The sequence below is a fragment of the Capra hircus genome, chromosome 19 (genome assembly GCF_001704415.2).
Source record: "Capra hircus breed San Clemente chromosome 19, ASM170441v1, whole genome shotgun sequence".
NCBI classification, from domain to species: domain Eukaryota; kingdom Metazoa; phylum Chordata; class Mammalia; order Artiodactyla; family Bovidae; genus Capra; species Capra hircus.
Genome location: NC_030826.1, coordinates 14,207,409 through 14,225,557, shown reverse-complemented (window position 1 = coordinate 14,225,557; position 18,149 = coordinate 14,207,409). Strand labels below are relative to the sequence as shown.

The 18,149-nt window shown below is 39.3% G+C and overlaps 1 protein-coding gene across 1 annotated transcript in view; it reads left to right on the top strand.

Annotated features, from left to right (window-relative positions):
- Window positions 4,586-18,149, top strand: part of TAF15 (TATA-box binding protein associated factor 15) — a 29,386-nt gene continuing 15,822 nt past the window's right edge. The window contains exons 1-7 of the mRNA XM_018064217.1: window positions 4,586-4,729; window positions 11,636-11,675; window positions 13,218-13,269; window positions 13,352-13,436; window positions 13,519-13,621; window positions 15,368-15,561; window positions 16,801-16,921. Of these exons, the coding sequence (XP_017919706.1) occupies window positions 4,723-4,729; window positions 11,636-11,675; window positions 13,218-13,269; window positions 13,352-13,436; window positions 13,519-13,621; window positions 15,368-15,561; window positions 16,801-16,921 (602 nt within the window). The 5' untranslated portion in view covers window positions 4,586-4,722. The remainder of the gene's footprint in view (window positions 4,730-11,635; window positions 11,676-13,217; window positions 13,270-13,351; window positions 13,437-13,518; window positions 13,622-15,367; window positions 15,562-16,800; window positions 16,922-18,149) is intronic.

Sequence of the window (18,149 nt, the reverse complement as noted above, 5' to 3'; positions counted from 1 at the left end):
CTGCTGTCTTCCCTAAGTATGCATGCTCAGTCACTTCAGTCATGTATCTGAAGTGGGTGCCGTGCCTTCCTCCAGGGGATCTTCCAGACCAGGGATCGCACCAACATCTCTTATATCTTCTGCATTGACAGGCAGGTTCTTTAACACTAGTGCCACCTGAGAAGCCCCCTAAATACACAAAGAATCTGCCGGCAGATACACAGAGTGAGGATTAAAGTTTGTTGCAGATAATCATCCTCAGGCAAAAGCCTGGAAGGCAGGAAGGTACAGGAGTCAATCTTGAGGCATTAGAGAAGAACCCTTGGAAAGAAGCCCCAGAACAATGTGGAGCTGGGAGGAGTTCTCTGTTTCACAGAGTTCTCTGACCACAGACACTGTAAGAAGAACAATGAGTTTGGCCCAAAGGCCTTATGGTGAGCTCTGCTTCTGTTCTTCATTGACTGTGTGAACATGGTAACAAATTTCACTTTCCCAAGCTTCAGTGTTCAGTCTACAAAATGTGCGTTAACAGCATGTCTATTTCACAGGGCTGTCCAGATTAAATGAGATAATGGATATACATAAGAAATTAAATGTCACTCCTTTGATTAGATGTCTCAGAAATTCCCCATTGTTTTAAATTTAACATCTAACCTCCTCCACAAGGCACACAGGATCTTCAAGATGTGACTTCTGCCTACTTCTTTCGCTTATCACCATTCCCCACCCCTGCAATTCTGCAGACGAGCCAGACTGAATCACTTAGAATTCCCAGAACTTTGCTCTTCCCTGGTGTTTGCAAATAACAGCCCTTTCTGCCGGTTCCTGATATACAGCCCCCAGTTAATTCCTGTTTTTTCTTCAAAGCTCAGTTTAGGAAGCATCTCTTGCAGGAAGCCTTCTTTCATCACCCCTCCACCCTTCACGTGGGCTAGGTGCCCTTCCTCTGTGTTCAGAGCACCCTCTGCATCCTCCGATTCTAGGATGTTCAGTAGTTGATTGGAATCACAGGTTCTGCTGTCCCTCTTCTGAGAAAGCACTTCCTGGAGGACAGGAGTTGCCCTGCTTCCTGTTTCTCTATCTCTAGGCCTTCTAGGACCTGACACCTAGTAGACCTCAGGACATGGCAGCTGAGAGAAGAATGCATGAATGCAAGCATGCATGAATCGTGGTACAAATGAAGGGGTCCATGATGAGCAACAGTTTTTGTATATCCATCTCCCTTTTCTTAGACTTAAAAAATAATTTTAATTAATTAATTCATTAATTTTTGGCTGTGCTGGGTCTTTGCTGTTGTGCGAGCTTCTCCCTAGTTGAGGCCTGCAGGGGCTACTCTTTGGTTGCGGTGCGTGGGTTTCACGTTGCGGTGGCTTCTCTTGTTTCGGAGCACAGGCTCTAGGGCACTCGGGCTTCAGTAGCTGTGGCACGTGGGCTCAGTAGAAGTGGCTCCCCAGCTCTAGAGCACAGGCTCAGTAGTTGTGGCTCACAGGCTTAGTTGCTCCTCGACAAGTGGGATCTTCCTGGACCAGGGATTCAACCCATGGCTCCTGCATTGTCAGCTGGATTCTTTATCACTGAGCCACCAGGGAAGCCCTATCCATATCTTAAAATACTTCAATTCTAAAAAAATTTGAAAAGAGGAAGAAAAACCTAGAAGTCCTGTCCTCTGCTTTCCCCACCAGCAATAACCCAGTTCTCTCCTCCCTGACTTCTCCTCTGGGTTATCTTCCTCGATCTATAAACTGAATGGCTACATCGTTTTTAGTCATGAAAAAATTTTTACTCCTGGGACTTCCCTGGTGGTCCAGTGGTTAAGACTTCACCTTCTGTTATAAGGGGTGTGGGTTCGATCCCTGGTTGGGGAGCTAAGATCCCACATACCTAGTGGCTAAAAAACCAAAACATAAAATAGAGACAATGTTGTAATGATTCAATACTTGGAAAATGGTCCACATTAAAAAAAAGTCTTTCAAAGAAAAGAATTTTTTTTTCCTTTAACTTTGCTTATTTGGACCTGTCTATAGAGCTCTGTTCGGAGAAGGCAATGGCACCCCACTCCAGTACTCTTGCCTGGAAAATCCCCATGGACAGAGGAGCTTGGTGGGCTGCAGTCCATGGGGTCGCTAAGAGTCGGACACGACTGAGCGACTTCACTTTCACTTTTCACTTTCATGCATTGGAGAAGGAAATGGCAACCCACTCCAGTGTTCTTGCCTGGAGAATCCCAGGGACGGGGGAGCCTGGTGGGCTGCCGTCTATGCAGTCGCACAGAGTTGGACATGACTGAAGTGACGCAGAAGCAGCAGCAGCAGCAGCATAGAGCTCTGTGACCCTCTACATCCAGAGCTGAGCTCACATTTACTGCTAGTATAATGAATAAAGATGACCTCTTGCCTCCTTTTCTTACCTGAAGGCAATAACCCTTTTCCCCCTTTTACAACAAGAATGTATCATCCAAATATCAACAGTAATGGAAGCATTTTTCTTGAGGTTCTATGGTCACAGTGGTCTCTAGCACTAACTATTTCAAAAGTACTTTTGTCCATCTGTTCTCTGTTGTATGATCCCAATCCAGATGACCCTTTAGTGCCTGAGATTGCTTGAATCATTGGACTGGTCTTCCCATAGTTTTTATGGAATGGCACATACAAGAACATCAGAGCAAAGACATACAAGTTCCATATGCCATAGATGCCAGTGAAAAAGGCACTGTTCACTTGGACTGTGACATTACCCCACTTCCAATGACCTTCAGTCACCTAATGATGAAGAAGATGATGTCATGGCAGCACAGGCCAAGGTGATAAGCATGAGGAACTTGAACTTGAAAATCAGCCCTGAATTCTCCCGGCTGGTTTTGTCCATATGTTTCCTAGTGAATCTGAGGTTCTTGCTTCGTTGGGAAAGAATTTGCATACAAAGTGATATTTGTATTAAGAAGTAGATTTATTTATTTAGAAAGAAACACATTCCACAGACAGACTGTGGGCCATCTCAGAAGGCGAGAGAGCCCTGAAGGGAGTAATTCTGAACATACCACTCCACCTCCAGCCCAACGTGCTCCTCCTTCCGTTTCCTATCACAGTGAATGACTAACCTATCCACCTGTCAAGTGTGGAATTTACCCAGGACTTCTTGCTTTTTTCCCCACTCAAACTGGTCACCAAATCTTGCCTATTCTACTACCTATGTATGTAAGGGATCTTTTCACTCACCTCCATCCCCACAGTTAAAACCTAAGTCCAGGCCACTATTATCCCTCACCAGAACTATTCCATTGATCACCTAATTGGTTTCTTTGCTTTTAGGCACCTCTCATCTCCATACATTCTTCCTATTGCAGCCTGAAAATGCAAATCTGATCTTCCTTTAAAATCTTCTGGCAGGAGGTACCCACTGCCTTCAAGATAAAGCATGAACTCTAATGAACTTTACAAGATCTCAGCTCTTTAGCCCTCTACTCTTCTGGCTTCATCTCCTACCACACTCCCCTTGCCAGTAAACTTCAAACATATTGAATCATTTGCTTCATAGCTAGGGACAAGCACTTTTCCCTTCTAGAGAAGTGATCGGCTTCCAGTCATCATCTATAGTTTGGCTCAGATGTCGCGTCGCCTTTGGAGAAAGTGTCCTTGTGTGCTCTCTGAGCTTTCACAGCCTCATTTCACTCTGGAGAGCTCGAGCCCCCTCTAGCCTGTACAACAGAATGGTCAGACCCACAGGCAGCGGTGTCTGGTAACCGGGATTCCAATTCCACATTGGCCATTTATCAGTTCTGCGACTCAGGGCAAGTGAATTTTGCCTTCTTGTCTGTAAGGTGGGCACAGTATTTCATTAGTCAATTGTGAGAATTATATGAGATGATGCAAGGTACCTGACAGAATTAGCTATTATCCTAGAACTGAAAACTAAAGCTCGATTCCTCACCCTGACACATCTTCAGGGTTCAGTTTGTGTGTGAATTACCCGCCCCCCCCCCCCCCCAATCTTTTGGCCCCGCAGCATGTCACATGGGATCTTAGCTCCTACAAACTCGCATCAAACTCGCGCCCCCTGCATTGGAAGCGCGGAGTCCTAACCACTGGACCGCCAGAAAAGTCCCCTGTGTGTTATTTTAAGGCATACGTTTGCTCCAGTGTCACCTCGTAGTCTGTTAGCCAACAAGGTAGTTAACAGGGAAGCGACTCGGTCCGTCAGGAGTTTCCGTCTGGGAACAACTTCCAACGCCCCCAGGTGGTTCAAGCAGTGCACAGCCCAAACCTACTGAACTAGGGCATACCATTAGAAATCTGATAGAAAGAAAGGCCTTTTCTAACCATATAACCTATGTTTATAAGGCCTCTTCTCTTTCACTTCCAACCTCGAATTCTATCAGATCAAGTCAAGTGAGAAACAGGACTGTAATCAAGACGGACCGGGTAGGCTCAGCTTCCGCCCCGTCCCGACCGCGGCGTTGGTACTTCCTTTCCTCAATTCCCTCTCAATAATGGTACCGTCCACGGAGGGGGGAACGAGAAGGGATTCTGAAGTCCTCCGAGTTCGGAGGGCGGTCCTAGCACAGAGGCACCCCTCGAGTCGCGGCGCTGTCGTACCGCCCACTGCCCTCTGATTGGCTGCCGAGGCCCCGCAGTCGAGCCCAGCGCGCCGCGCCGCCCTCAGTACAGCTCCGGCCGCCGTGCCGCCTGGCTCTCGTATACCTTGTTCTCTGCGGGCTGTGGGGGCTTCGCGCCGCGGCCGTTAGTCATGTCGGGTAGGTGACTTCTTCAGCGAGCAGCGGCAGCGGCGAGAACGGGCCCGGCGGGGTTGGGCCGTCTTCCCGCCCACCGGAGGGCCCCGAGGGAAGCCTCCGGCCCTGAGGGAGGCTGGGGTGGGGGGGCGGCCGCGGCCGCCGCCATGTTGGACTGAAGGGACGCACGCTCCCAACGCTCTCCGTCTGCAAAACTCGGCGGGAGCGCCTCGAGCCCCCAGTCTCTTGACCCAGCCCTTGGAACCTGAGGCGACGTGCCGCTCCCGGGGGAGGGTGTGTGAATCGGGGTGGGGGCGGAGGCCGCTACGCCATCGTAGGGGCGGGGGGAGCCCGTGATTAGAGCATCAGCCGGAGAGAATCGGTGCTTCTGGTTCTCCGCTTCGCCTCAGATCTTTCAGCGAGGCCTCAGGCCAGTCGTCTCGCCGTCTCGTCCCTCAGTTTCCCCATCCGTGAAGTGGAGCTGGGCCTTCCTGACTCACCCATTCATCAGGTGCGGGCCTTGATGCTCTAGGAGCCCTTTTTAAAAGGATGTTGCCTGACACGAAATCCTACATGTCGTCATTCATGTAGTAGCCTCCCTGATTCGAGTTGGGGGTGTTTGCATCTTATTCAGCATCCTGTTCACCCTCCTCTGTCATCTTCTCAGACTCTCTAAAGTTGTCTCCTCACGAGCTTGAAAGTGAGCCTTGTCTATTATTAATGGGGTCGTGTAGATGCTTGCTGCATTTACGTTGAAACATACAAACGAAAGGAAAACGCAGTCTTCCACCAAATGATAAATGATAACACTTAAAATGATACAGGAACCCCCCCGCCTCCCACCCCACCTCGTTGTGTGGAGGAGACAGAGAGGCCTTGGTCTCATCAGGACAGCCCGTTTAGATCCTGCTAAAGCAGAATATACAGTCTGGAAGGTGGATCTACTCTTTTTGGAGTGTAGCCGATTAGCAATGTTGTGGTAGTTTCAGGTGAACAGCAGAGGGACTCAGCCATAGATACACATATATCTATTCTCCCTCAAACCCAGATCTGCCCTTGATTTAGCACTCTTAGATGCCACACAAGGTCCTCTGCCGTTCGGTACATCACCGGCTGCAAAGACAGACTCAGCTTTCCACTTACCAGAAACCGTCACAGGAGTTAGATACTACTGTTGAGGTGGAAAAGCAGAACACGTACCTGAAAGCCATGTGATTGGGATGAAAATGACTGCTGGCAGAGTATTTTACATTTTTTTCCCCAAGGGAGAACCTGTTGATAGTAAAAAAAAAACCAATTCCTTTTCTCCAAGTAATCCAGTTTTGCAGAAGGGTGGAAATGTGTGACAGAAAGCAACAGGCTAAGAGGAGACCATGTTAGCAAGAATGGTTGGACTGGGGAATGATGAACATTCCTTAAATTAACATGGATGTTAAGTCAGAATGTTGCTCTCTCGGGGAAAGGGGCATTTACCTGATGTAAGAGGGCAGTAATTGCACAGAATTAATTTCTTTAATTCTTGCTCAAGTGAGAAGTAATTTCTTACCCCAAAGTAGATGTTGGGATACATTTAATTAGGTGCATAATTTGGAATGAAGTCTGGTAAAGTTCCACAGAAGTACATGTAAACACACTCTAAGGAGGGTGTGAAACCTCTCTATGATTTAAAAAACATTTTCATACCTTCATGGAGAAATTTACCATTTCAGTGGATATAGTTCTCATTAGCAACTGTTGACCTGTCTTGATTTTTAATGTGATTATTGGTTTAAAGCAGTGGCTTATTTTTGTAGGACTGGGTAGCTTTTATGGAAAATTAAATTTTAGAGGTATACTGTTTGCAAAATCCATGATTTTCAGTGTGTCATAATAGTGTATGAGCTGGTTAATGCGTTATTACAGATCTTCAAAATCACCGACAGTACGTATCCTTGTTTTGTAATTTGAGTGTTTTTAATACTGAAATTGACTTTCATGTCAAAAAGAACTATTTAATAATTTGCTTATTTCTACATTAAGTCAATTAAGTTCTACTTAGTGTTAGATAATTGTACATTTTGTAATTTGTGTATAAAAATAATACGACTTGCTATAAAAATAGGAATGATGTTTTTGACTTATTCTTGATGAATGTTTAAGTTAATAAATTTAACAGCTGACTCCCTCCTAAACAACTAATAACATTCAGCTTATGTAAATCCGTTAAACATTCCAAACTGTACTTAAAAATTTATCAAATTGACTCAACCACTCTAGGTGCCTGACAAGACAGATTTATAAATCTAGTAAGATAAAGTGTGTACATAATCAACAATTGTCAGAATTGTAAATATTGTGAGTCAGACTCTCAGATAAATATTAGCTGACACCTTTGAAGTTAAAGTCAAATCTGTTATCACTTATACATATAAAAGTTACAAAGTCAAGATACTTCTTTTGGCAGTATGGCAGACTAAGATAACTTGCAAATATTCTGTCTACAAATAACTAAAAATGCGGGAGCTTAACATAAAGCAAAGGGCGGGCTTCTGCTGCCAGAAGTGAAATAGAAGCCAGCATGGTAGGCATAGAGCTAACTTGGTGGTTTCCCTGAAGAGGATGATGTAGGTCACAGTATTCAGAGAGTTGGAGTTTATTGCTCAATTAACTAAGCACAGGAGATGAAATATTGAAACCTTTAGAGCCTTGTAGTGGGACCTGAGACTCTTACTTAAACCCTGGATGTTTAAAGGACTGTATCTTTAGTGAAAGAATGAACTAGAAAAAAACCTTTGTATCAGCATAGGAGATAACAAACCTGGGCCTTGAGTAAGGGGGGAAAAAGTCTTTTTCCGAGAATTTGTAACCTGGGACCTGGGCTTCATAGTTCAGTGTACATTTAGACTAGTTATGAGGTCCAGGAAATCTCAAGCCAAGAAATTTAATGTAAAAGTTGGTTCTAGACTGGCAGTAAGAACCTTGGGGTTCTTAGAAACAAATGAAAACCTTTTCTGAGGAAATTTCAGAGCGTGGGTCACTAGGAATTTTATTGCAGAATTCTGGGAAACAACTCACCAAAATGAGAGTGACAAATGGTATTTGAACCCCTAATTAGATGGTTTGGACAAGCATATTGTAGGTTTAAAATTATTAAAAACCTAAAAAGGAATCAGCCCTAAGACCAAGACTTGAAAAAAGGTTACATATATTTGAAAAAGAACCAAGTGTAACTTATAGAGGTAGAGATAGTGGCTAAGTTGAATTGCAGATAGACGTAGCCAGAAGAAATAACTAGGGAGATAGAAAATAGATGGGGTTTAATAATTACCCAGGATTCAATTCAGAAGGTTAAAATGAAGAGTGAGAGATTAAGAAACATGGGAGGGACTGTCCTTGGTTGTCCAGTGGTTAAGATTTGATGCTTCCAATGCAGAGGATGTGGGTTTGATTCCTTGTTGGGTCACTAAGATCGCACATGGTCTGGAGTGCAGTCAGAAATTTCAAAAAAAAAAAAAAACATGGAAAGTAGATGGGGAAGCTCTGACATACATCTGAGTTTGAGAAGGAGAAAATGGTAATTGATACTTGAGAATTTTCCAAAATTGATGGATCAAGAAGCAGTAGTCTCAAACATGAGACATAAAAGTCAGTTCATACCCAGGTACATAAATGTGAGACTACGGATTTATGAAACACCAGTAACAAACCTATCGGAAGAAATAGGGAAATGGTAAGATTGGTAATTTCTTAAAGTTTTAAGAAGCCGCTAAATAATGAAGTGATCTTTGAAGTTTAGAGGAAAAATAATGTATGACCTTGAATTTTTATCCAAATAAAAGACAATACCACTTTCAGGCCTTTACTGAAGGAACACAGAAAAAGAAATCCAGAAGGGAGGGGTAGGATGCAAAAAAATGTAGAGGAAATAAATGCAGTAGATAAAAAGTATTGACTGTATGGAATCTTGAAGATTAAAATGATTACATTTAGAGTTTTTACAGTGGAAGCAAATGATACGGGGAAAAATGGAAGCAAAATAATAGATGAAGGCTGTAATTGGCGTTACAGCATTAAAATTCTTATATTCTAGTGGAGGTTGAAGATCATTTTGAACTTGGTCAAAAATGTATGTTAAAAATTGAACATAATCTTTAAATTAATGAATGGTAACTTATTGCTGCTGTAACTTATTATAAAAACAGAATTTGAGCATCTAAAGCAGTAAAGGGGGAAAAGAAAATCCAGTAGAAGGAAGTGAAGGAGTTGGGGGAAAAAAGACCCTGGTGAGTCCAGTATAGGCTAGTAGTAATAAATAAAAAGTAACAGGAGTGAAAATATGAAAACATCCATTGAGAGACAGATTTTCCACATTGGGAAAAATTGATCTAGATTTATGCTTTCAAAAATGATACAAAAAGTGAAAATGTTAGACAGTCAGTGATGCCCGACTCGACCCTGTGGACTGTAGCCAGCCAGGCTCCTCTGTCCATGGGGTTATGCGGGCAAGAATACTGGAGTGGGTAAGCATTCCCTTCTCCAGGGGATCTTTCCTACCCAGGGATCGAACCACGAGCTTCTGCATTGCAGGCAGATTCTTTACCATCTGAGCCACCAGGGAAGATCTCTAAAGCATCAGAATAAGAAATGTTACGAAATATAGAGATAGGAAAGACTAAACGGGCAAACATCAACCAAAAGGAAGATTGCTTAGTTACCAGTCAAAAGAAAGTTTGGACATTTTTAGTGATAGTCTTCATGTTAAAAGGAATGTTAAAAGGAAATTCACCAGGAAGGTGTAAATATGTACTTTTATGTGCCTGACAGTATAGCCTCAAAATGTAGAAGCAAAAAAACACAGAAGAAATGGACAAATACAGAATCAGACAGGGAATTTTAAGTTTAAACATACTTCTCTGTGTAATTAATAGATCAGGTAGATGAAACAGTAGGAATAGGAATGATAGAATTAACAAGCATCTTACAAAATTCTTTGAACTTTTAGAAAATGCAGTTCTTTTCAAGCACATAGGGGGCATTTATGGAAGTGAAAGTATTTACCAAGGGGAAAAGCAAAATCCTGACAAATACCCAGAATAGAGAAAATACCTTTTTCTGGCTGCAATGGAATATAATTAGAACCACAAAGAGTATCAAAACCCTGTACACTTAGAAGTAAAAGCACTTCTGAATAATTCATGGGCCCAGATAATAAGGCTCAAGTGCCAAGTACTTAATAATGAGCAGTTGTTTGAAATGCCTTAGAATTTATTTTTTGTCATACAGTTTATAAACTGATTTTCTCTGAATGTAAATCATCTCTACTTTTTCAGTCAAGTATACTGAGGGCTAGACTTGTTGGTCAATATGCTTCTTTCTATGTTCTAGAGTTTTAAAGTCAGCCAGCTAAAGAAGACATATTTACACTTTCAGAGAGAAGTGACTGGGTTAAGAGCTCTAATACTTACTTCATAGATTAGGGTCGTATAACATGTGTGCTGTGTACTTCTATAATTCTTGCCTGAGCCAAAGTATAATAAGATCTTGGACTCTACTTTGTTGCTGGGAGAACCCACATCAGTGCCTTGGGATATAATTTAACCTAAAGCTTTATATCCCCAGTGTTTGTATATTTGTTTCACTCTTACACTCCCTCCTTCCACTGTAATCCTTTTTAGTTTCTGAATTGGTTGAAACTAATTTCCTTTGCCATTTGATAGAAGCATCTAATATTTTAGATACACCTAGTCTTTGAGATGCATCTAACCTTTTTATGATCCAGGTAGATTCTATATTCTTTTCATATATTTCTTACTTGATTGTTAGCTACAAATCTAGTCATTTTATTATTACAGGCTTGTGCGTGCTAAGTCACTTCAGTCATGTTTTACTCTTTACAGCCCTATAGACTGCAGCCCACCAGGCTCCTCTGTCCATTGAATTCTCCAGGCAAGAATACTGGAGTGGGTTGCCATGCCTCCTCCAGGGGATCTTCCCAAGCCAGGGATCGAACCCATGTCTCTTAACATCTCTTGCATTGGCAGGCAGGTTCTTTACCATTAGCGCCACCTGAGTATTATGGGCAGTGATGCACAATTTTTTTCCACCTCGGTTAGCCACCAGGGAAGCCAAGTTCTCTTTTCTAGTAGCTAAGTCATGTCCGACTCCTATGATGATGCTGTGGACTGTAGCCCGCCAGACTCCTCTGTCCATGGGATTTCCCAGGGAAGAGTACTGGGGTGGGTTGCCGTTGCATTCTCCAGGGGATCTTCCCGACCCATGGGTCAAACCCGCAACTCTGGCATTGGCAGGTGGATTCTTGACCACTGTGCCACATGGGAAGCCCCAGTTCTTTTACTCATCACTAATAAAGTTAGGTCATTCATTTGAATCTGAGGAGAATCCCAAAGGATATATACTAATTGGCCAAGTCCCTGAAAGCATTGATAAAGTTGGGGTTAAACAGCTGACTTAGCTTTTTACCAAGTCTTCAGAGATCTTATTGTTTCTACTGACAGCCAGAGCAATCCAATCCAATCCAAGGGAATGGTGTATATTCTGTTCCTTTCCTTTTTTTAGAGTGTATTTTCCGTTTTTTTTTAAATCCGGATTAGTTTTAACAGATGTCTTTTTGTGTATAAAGATAGTATAGCTTGAGCTTTTGAGTTTTTGTTAAAAGGATGGGTTTTTCACTGATTGTTTCTTATTTATTTACTTGGTTTTTGTGACATCAGGACATATTTGTAGAGTAGTTGTTTTCAGAGATATTACTGTAAATAGCCAATACTGTTGACACAGATTTTTCCTTGCACTATATTTTTAACTTGTAGTTTTCCTTTCTGTAGTTACTTTTTATAATATTTTCTTATCACATTTCATCTGTAAGAGCTAAAGTCAGCCTTTGAGGGAAGCCTACTTTTAAATAAGATTAAACATTCTTTTTATGTGTTTTAGATTCTGGAAGTTACGGTCAGTCTGGGGGTGAGCAGCAAAGGTAAAGTATATGCACATTTCAGTAACACCATGAATGAGTAGAACTGAGGAAAAAAGATACATTTAGTCAGGTGTCCCTCTTGAGATGTGGTATCTTGATGTCTTAAAGAGTTAAATATTAGCTTGTCGAGGGGAAAGAGTTGGCCTAGGTACATAGATGCTATAAAATATATATATATTTTTAAAGGCTGTTTGAATCAGTAAATATAGATGCCCCCTAGAGATTAAAACAAATCTCACAGGTATTGTAAAGATTGTTTTCTTTAAGAAAGTTTTTAGCAGAAATCATTATTAAAAGGATTTAAGCAGTTGAACTATAGCAGCTTCTTTGAAAAAGCATTTTTTTGATTGTATATAATATGCTAACATGTTTCTGGAGTGGATTTTCTTGAAGTGCTATGATAGTGTTTAGTGTTTTTAAAGTCTCCTTGCCATGCTCACAATAAAAAGTCTGTTTTTATGTGAATACATTCGCATGTAGTAGAATTCTCTTGCTTCCTAGAAATACAGCCTTCAACTTACACTATAAATGTTTTGCAGCTCAGTGTGAGATTTTCAGGAGAGCATCTCAGATATCATCTGTCATCAAGTTTTAAGCTTAATGAAAACAAGACCGATTTGACTTTTTTATTTTTATAGGATAGACCCTCATAGTAGGCAACTGGCAAATGTTTATTCAATGAAATATATTTTATAAAGTTAAATTCTTTTAGTACTTGACAGCTCTAAACTAATACTTTGTTTGGCAGATGTTTTATTTTTCTTTGGCATATATTCAGAAAGTTTATTTCTGTTAAAGCTTATATACAATAACATTAAAGGAAGTTCAAATCTGAGGAAGCTACATGTATTCATTCAGTCAAAAACTATGCCAGGCTGTGTTGTAACACTGAGGGTACAATACACTTTTACTCTGTGATAGTGCTCTGAAGATATGTATACCTCTATTACTGAGGCACTAAAAATTGGACATTCAGTGCCACACTGTGCCTCTTCTAGGATCTTAGAGGCAAGTTAAGGTAAATGGTAGGAAGAAATTAACCTGTCAAAGCACAGTTAAATTGGTTGAAGCTCTAACTTAGAGTCTTTTTTTTTTTCGCGTTAACATATTTATGAGTCTGGCTACCATGTAGTCATTCCTTTCTATCCCAGCCTCCCACCGTCCAAGCATAATTCTCTTGGGACGTTTTAGCTCTGGTGGTAAAGTTTTTGTTTGTTCTTTTTTTTGCACAATAAGCGTATTTTTACTTATTTTTATCTTGGGTAGCATTGGGTCTTAGGTGTGGTGAAGTTTTTTTTGTGGGAGATTGTCAAAGCAAAACTTCTGGTGATTGACATTCAAGAGGTCTCGGAACAACTTCATTTATGTTTTGACAGTCTTTGGTTATCACCTTTCAATTTAGACTCTTAAGAGGTAGGCAGATTGACCATTTTTCAAGAAAGAAGCTTGTATTTGGGTTGAAAGTTGAAAATAAGGATAGCGTTCTTGTAAGCTTTTAAATTCTAGCACATATCTTTCAAGTAGTACGTCTTTCTTTTACAGTTATTCTTCCTATGGAAATCAAGGCAGCCAAGGTTATGGACAAGCACCACAAGTAGGTTAAATATAAATTGAGTTCTTTATAAATAGTTTTAATTTTAAATATACAATGAAACTTCTGTTTATCTAAATTTCAGAGCTATTCTGGCTATGGACAAACTACTGACTCTTCATATGGACAGAACTATAGCGGCTACTCCAGTTATGGACAAAGCCAATCAGGTTGGACTGATTTGTTAAATTTACTATTTTAGAAGTTAAGAAATCAGAACCTTTCCTAAATGTATATCCATTCAATCTTTAGGTTATTCACAGTCCTACAGTGGTTATGAGAATCAAAAGCCCAGCTCATACAGCCAGCAATCTTATAATAACCAGGGACAGCAAAATATGGAATCATCAGGAGGGTAAGGAAACAGTAGAGTGCTGAGGCTGTGTTGGGAAGTGAAAGGAACACTGTGGGTATTAAACAGTTTCCACCAAAAGGCCTTGCTTTAAACACTTCAGAAAAGTGTTGATGAAGTATGAATTTCATAGTTTTGTGTTATCAAGAATGTGGAAATTGTCAGTTGCTATTTTGTTGTTTTCATGTGTTAGTTATAAAATTAGTTCAGCTCTAAATGAATGCATGTGATTTAAATGTTAAAAAGTAAAATTTGGACCTCTGCTTTGTACCTGAGATGAAATTAAAAAACTGCCTATGTTTACTTACTTTTTATTTCCATTTTATTTTTTAACCATTTTAATGTCTTACCTTTTCAGGGACAAAAATATTAAAGAAAAAGTGCCAAAAACTATCCACATATTTCAGATACATTAAAAAATGTTTTAATTGTTAATATAGGTAGGTGAATATTAGCAATTTTACAGGTCTTTTTAAAATAATTTTTGGATTTGAGGGGCCTGTCCTTGTTACTAATTTTAATAATAGCAACTTTTTTTTACTGTGCTTTACAGTTCGTGAAATGCTTTTGCATCCCCTAATGTAACTGGGAGTGCACTATGAGATAGTACCAGTAATTATCAAAAGTAAAGAGAAGTTGTTAAGATTATATAGCCTTGCAAGTTACAGAGCTAAAAAGTGAGACAGAAATTGAGGTCACTAGTATTTTTTTATCTCTGCAGGAAAGGAATTATTCTAAGTGAAATTCAGTTAAATAAAAGCATTGGGAAAAAAAAATTAGGAAAAGATATATGAGATCACATTTATCAGTCTTAATAGATAGGAGAGTGCTTTGAAAAGTAGAAATGGAATACAAACATAGGGAATACTATCCTGAAAGCATGTTACGTTAGAAGGTTCTTCAAGTCCTATCGGTTAGTTTTAAATTTAAGGAGAATCTTTTTATAAGGATACATTTTTGGAAATGAGACATCTAAGTGTGGACCAAAGAGAAATGTTAGATTTGGTTTAAATCATTCTCAAGGAAATTCTAGGATTCTGACCATTGTGATGTGTTTTGGATAGGGAGTTGGGGAACATACTGATCTTTATTAGATGTTTTGATCATTTGATGCAGAATAAGATGTGACTGTTAAGATAGGAGGCCATTTTTGTTCCCCACCCCCCTCCCCCCTTTTTTTTTTAAGTAACTCAAAACGTTAGAACTCAAATCCAATGAACACTCCCATCCTGAGAGCAGGTAATTAATAACCATGTTGCTCAGAACCTGTTTAGAATTTTTGTAATTGCCGGAGATAATAAAGCAGTCTTCTTTGGTAGTTAGACTTCTTTTCAGTTAAAAAGTGGCATTACAAAGCAAGTTCCTTCTACTCAGCAGACTAAAAATTTGAATGATTTAATTGCTAGTTTCTAATAGCAATATTTTATACTATTGGATATCCTTAGAAGAGTATACTAATGATAAGGTTCTAAAGATAAGAAAGTAGTCCCAAAATATTAAATATGGTTTTCTTCTCTATAGTTTTCAAAGGTGTGTGCTTTTTCTCATAATGCGACACCTCTTTAGTGATAGTAGAATTATTGTTTGAAAGTCATTTCATTGGTGATAGATTCTCTAGATGTAAAAACTAGATGATTCTCACCAGAAAGGAGTAGTAAATGTGGTTGAGGTCTTATAGCAATCACTCAGTCAGCTTAACTACAGTAAACAGTCCTGTAAAGTCACTTAAGTTGTTGATCTCTGTTTTAGACAAGGTGGAAGAGCACCTTCATATGAGCAGTCAGACTATGGTCAACAAGATTCATATGACCAGCAGTCAGGCTATGATCAACATCAAGGCTCTTACGATGAGCAGTCAAATTATGATCAGCAGCATGATTCCTATAATCAAAACCAGCAGCCCTACCATTCACAAAGGGAGAATTACAGCCACCACACACAAGGTAAGATATGCTGATCTCTTTTTTTTTTTTTGGTTGTATTTTCTTTTTTTTTTAAATATAAATTTATTTATTTTAATTGGAGGCTAATTACTTTACAATATTGTATTGATTTTGCCATACATCAGCATGAATCCGCCACTCTTATTTTTTTTTAACCTTCAGAGAATTGTTTGTATATTGAACTTTGTTTTGAAAGCCCCAATACAAATTACAGATTTCAACTGTAAAAATTTGGAGTGGTCTTGAACATATGTTCTCTGTCATATCCATCAAAGTTAGTTTCTTAGATTGGTGTTTCTGAACTTCTTAGGGACTCCAAATGGTCACGTGATTTTTTTTTTTTGCTGGCTAATTAAAAAATTTCCTTTGTTGTCTCAATAAAGTGATCAGTTGACAGTGCTGCTACTGTCATTTTTTTTTTTAAATTTGAAAATTTTGTATTTTTTGATTGCACCATGAGGCATGTGGAATCTTCAGCTTCTAGCCAGGGATTGAACCCTTGCCCCCTGCAATGGAAGCACGGAATCTTAACCACTGTACCACAGGAGGGAAGTTCACAGTACCAGTTTTATTTTTTGGTGGTGGTGCTGTATGTGATTTGAGAAAATTATGATCCTATATTAACCTTCTCTAACATCATACCGCTTTGTTTTGGTATTTAAGAATCTGACCAGCCATAAAAATGAATGCTTCAAGGGCAAAGATCCTGCCTTACTCATTTTTATACCTGCTTAATAAATATTTGTTGACTAGTTGAATGAATGACTTAGCAACTGAGTAAAAGAGAAAGTTCACTCACTAAATACCTTCTTCAGTGAATATATTCACTACTGTTTCTCAGTTTGAAAATCTGGTTATTCCTTATCTGTGGTTTATTTACATTCAGATATTTTTGACATGAAAAAAAGTAGCTTTTAAGATTAGGGTGTCCTTTTAATTAACTAGGGTTCTGTACCTAATGTACTTAAACTGTTTCATGTTACCATCACATCAAAATGTGTTAACTATGTCACCATTTTGTTGTCTAACTTTGGTAGAATGGAATTTGACACAGGTATAATTCTCATACATTTAATTCCAGATTGTGTTATGGTGACTTGCATTTGAGTTTTGTGCACAGGTGCCATTTTCTGAAGGTTACAGGTGATTTAAAGAGCCATTTAGGATTGTGTTGTGGAAAGCCTTTGTCAGAAATTTCAAGTTACTCATGTATGTTTGTATTAATTTTCTTTTCTGTAGATGACCGTCGTGATGTGAGTAGGTATGGAGAAGATAATAGAGGATATGGCGGGTCACAGGGAGGAGGTAGAGGGCGTGGGGGATATGACAAGGATGGAAGAGGTCCTATGACAGGATCAAGGTAAGTTTTTAGGTACAGATGCCTACATTTCTTTTTTTTTTTTTTTTTTAAGCTGGTTTGATTCTATCATCTGATTTTGTTAAGATGCCTAAAAAAGAGATTTATGTTCTAGACAAGAGGACAGAAATTCAAATTTTATATTCAGGGTTAAGATGTCACATAAATTACCTCAAAATAGGTTTTCTTAGCAGTTAGTTTTTGTGGTATTAAAACCAGTGGAAAAAAGTTCCCTATTATAATGTGGTTAAACCACTTAACAATGTTTTTCATGCCAGAGCTATAGACTCTAAACTCATTTAAAAGATGACTCTGGGAAATCCAAGTGTTTCAGTCTGTAGAAGATAAAAGGTAAGTTCAGAATTCTAGATTGGAAGATAGAGAGGCTGTTTTTTAATCTTGAATCCCCTTGGGATGGGAAAATATTAGGAAGCAATAGCAGAGTATAAAGTTGAGGTTGGCAGAGGAGAGAAAGATTGTATGTAACTGAACTGTTTTGTTCCTATTTTTAAGTAAATAATTACTGAAATAATTAGTACAATGTCACATACCATTGTGTATTTTGTCTAGACTAAGCTGTGGAAAAGGAATGACTTTTTAATTCAGCTTTCCTTTTTTTTTTATTGTTAGTTTTACCAGGTTTTGGTATTTACTTATGGCATATGTTATGAAAGCTGGTTTTAAAATTACTTTCAAGTATATTTGTAAATTTAGCACTTTTGCTCTAAAAACAGGAATGAAAAAATAGTCGGCACTTATTGTCCTCAGATGAAATTTGTACATTGCAAATTTCATGTATAAAATATACAGGCTTAAAGGATAATTTGTGTTCTTTGGGAATTGAAATTGTCAGCAGCATGTTAACTGGCAATAATACCTCAGTACTCTTTTGCTTCTTAGGGACTGAGTGAGTATCTGTTCCCTGAGGTAACCTGAGAAAATCAGTTACATATAGCACTGTTAATTTTTCAACTGAGCCAGGAATTCTGTCTCACTGACTTTTTCTGTTTAGCGTGCAGTGCTTTGATCTAACACATCTAAAGTCTAAACATATTTGAAAAATGTTTATAAGACTTGAACATTAAAAGTTTTGATTAATAGCCAAAGTCAATGTATTAAGGTAAAGCACGTATGTTGTATGCCTCTTCATTATCAAAGAGGATAGTGTATCATCATGTGGATATAAATGAATCGTGTACAGTGATACAGTGCTTACTCTCTATCCATAGCT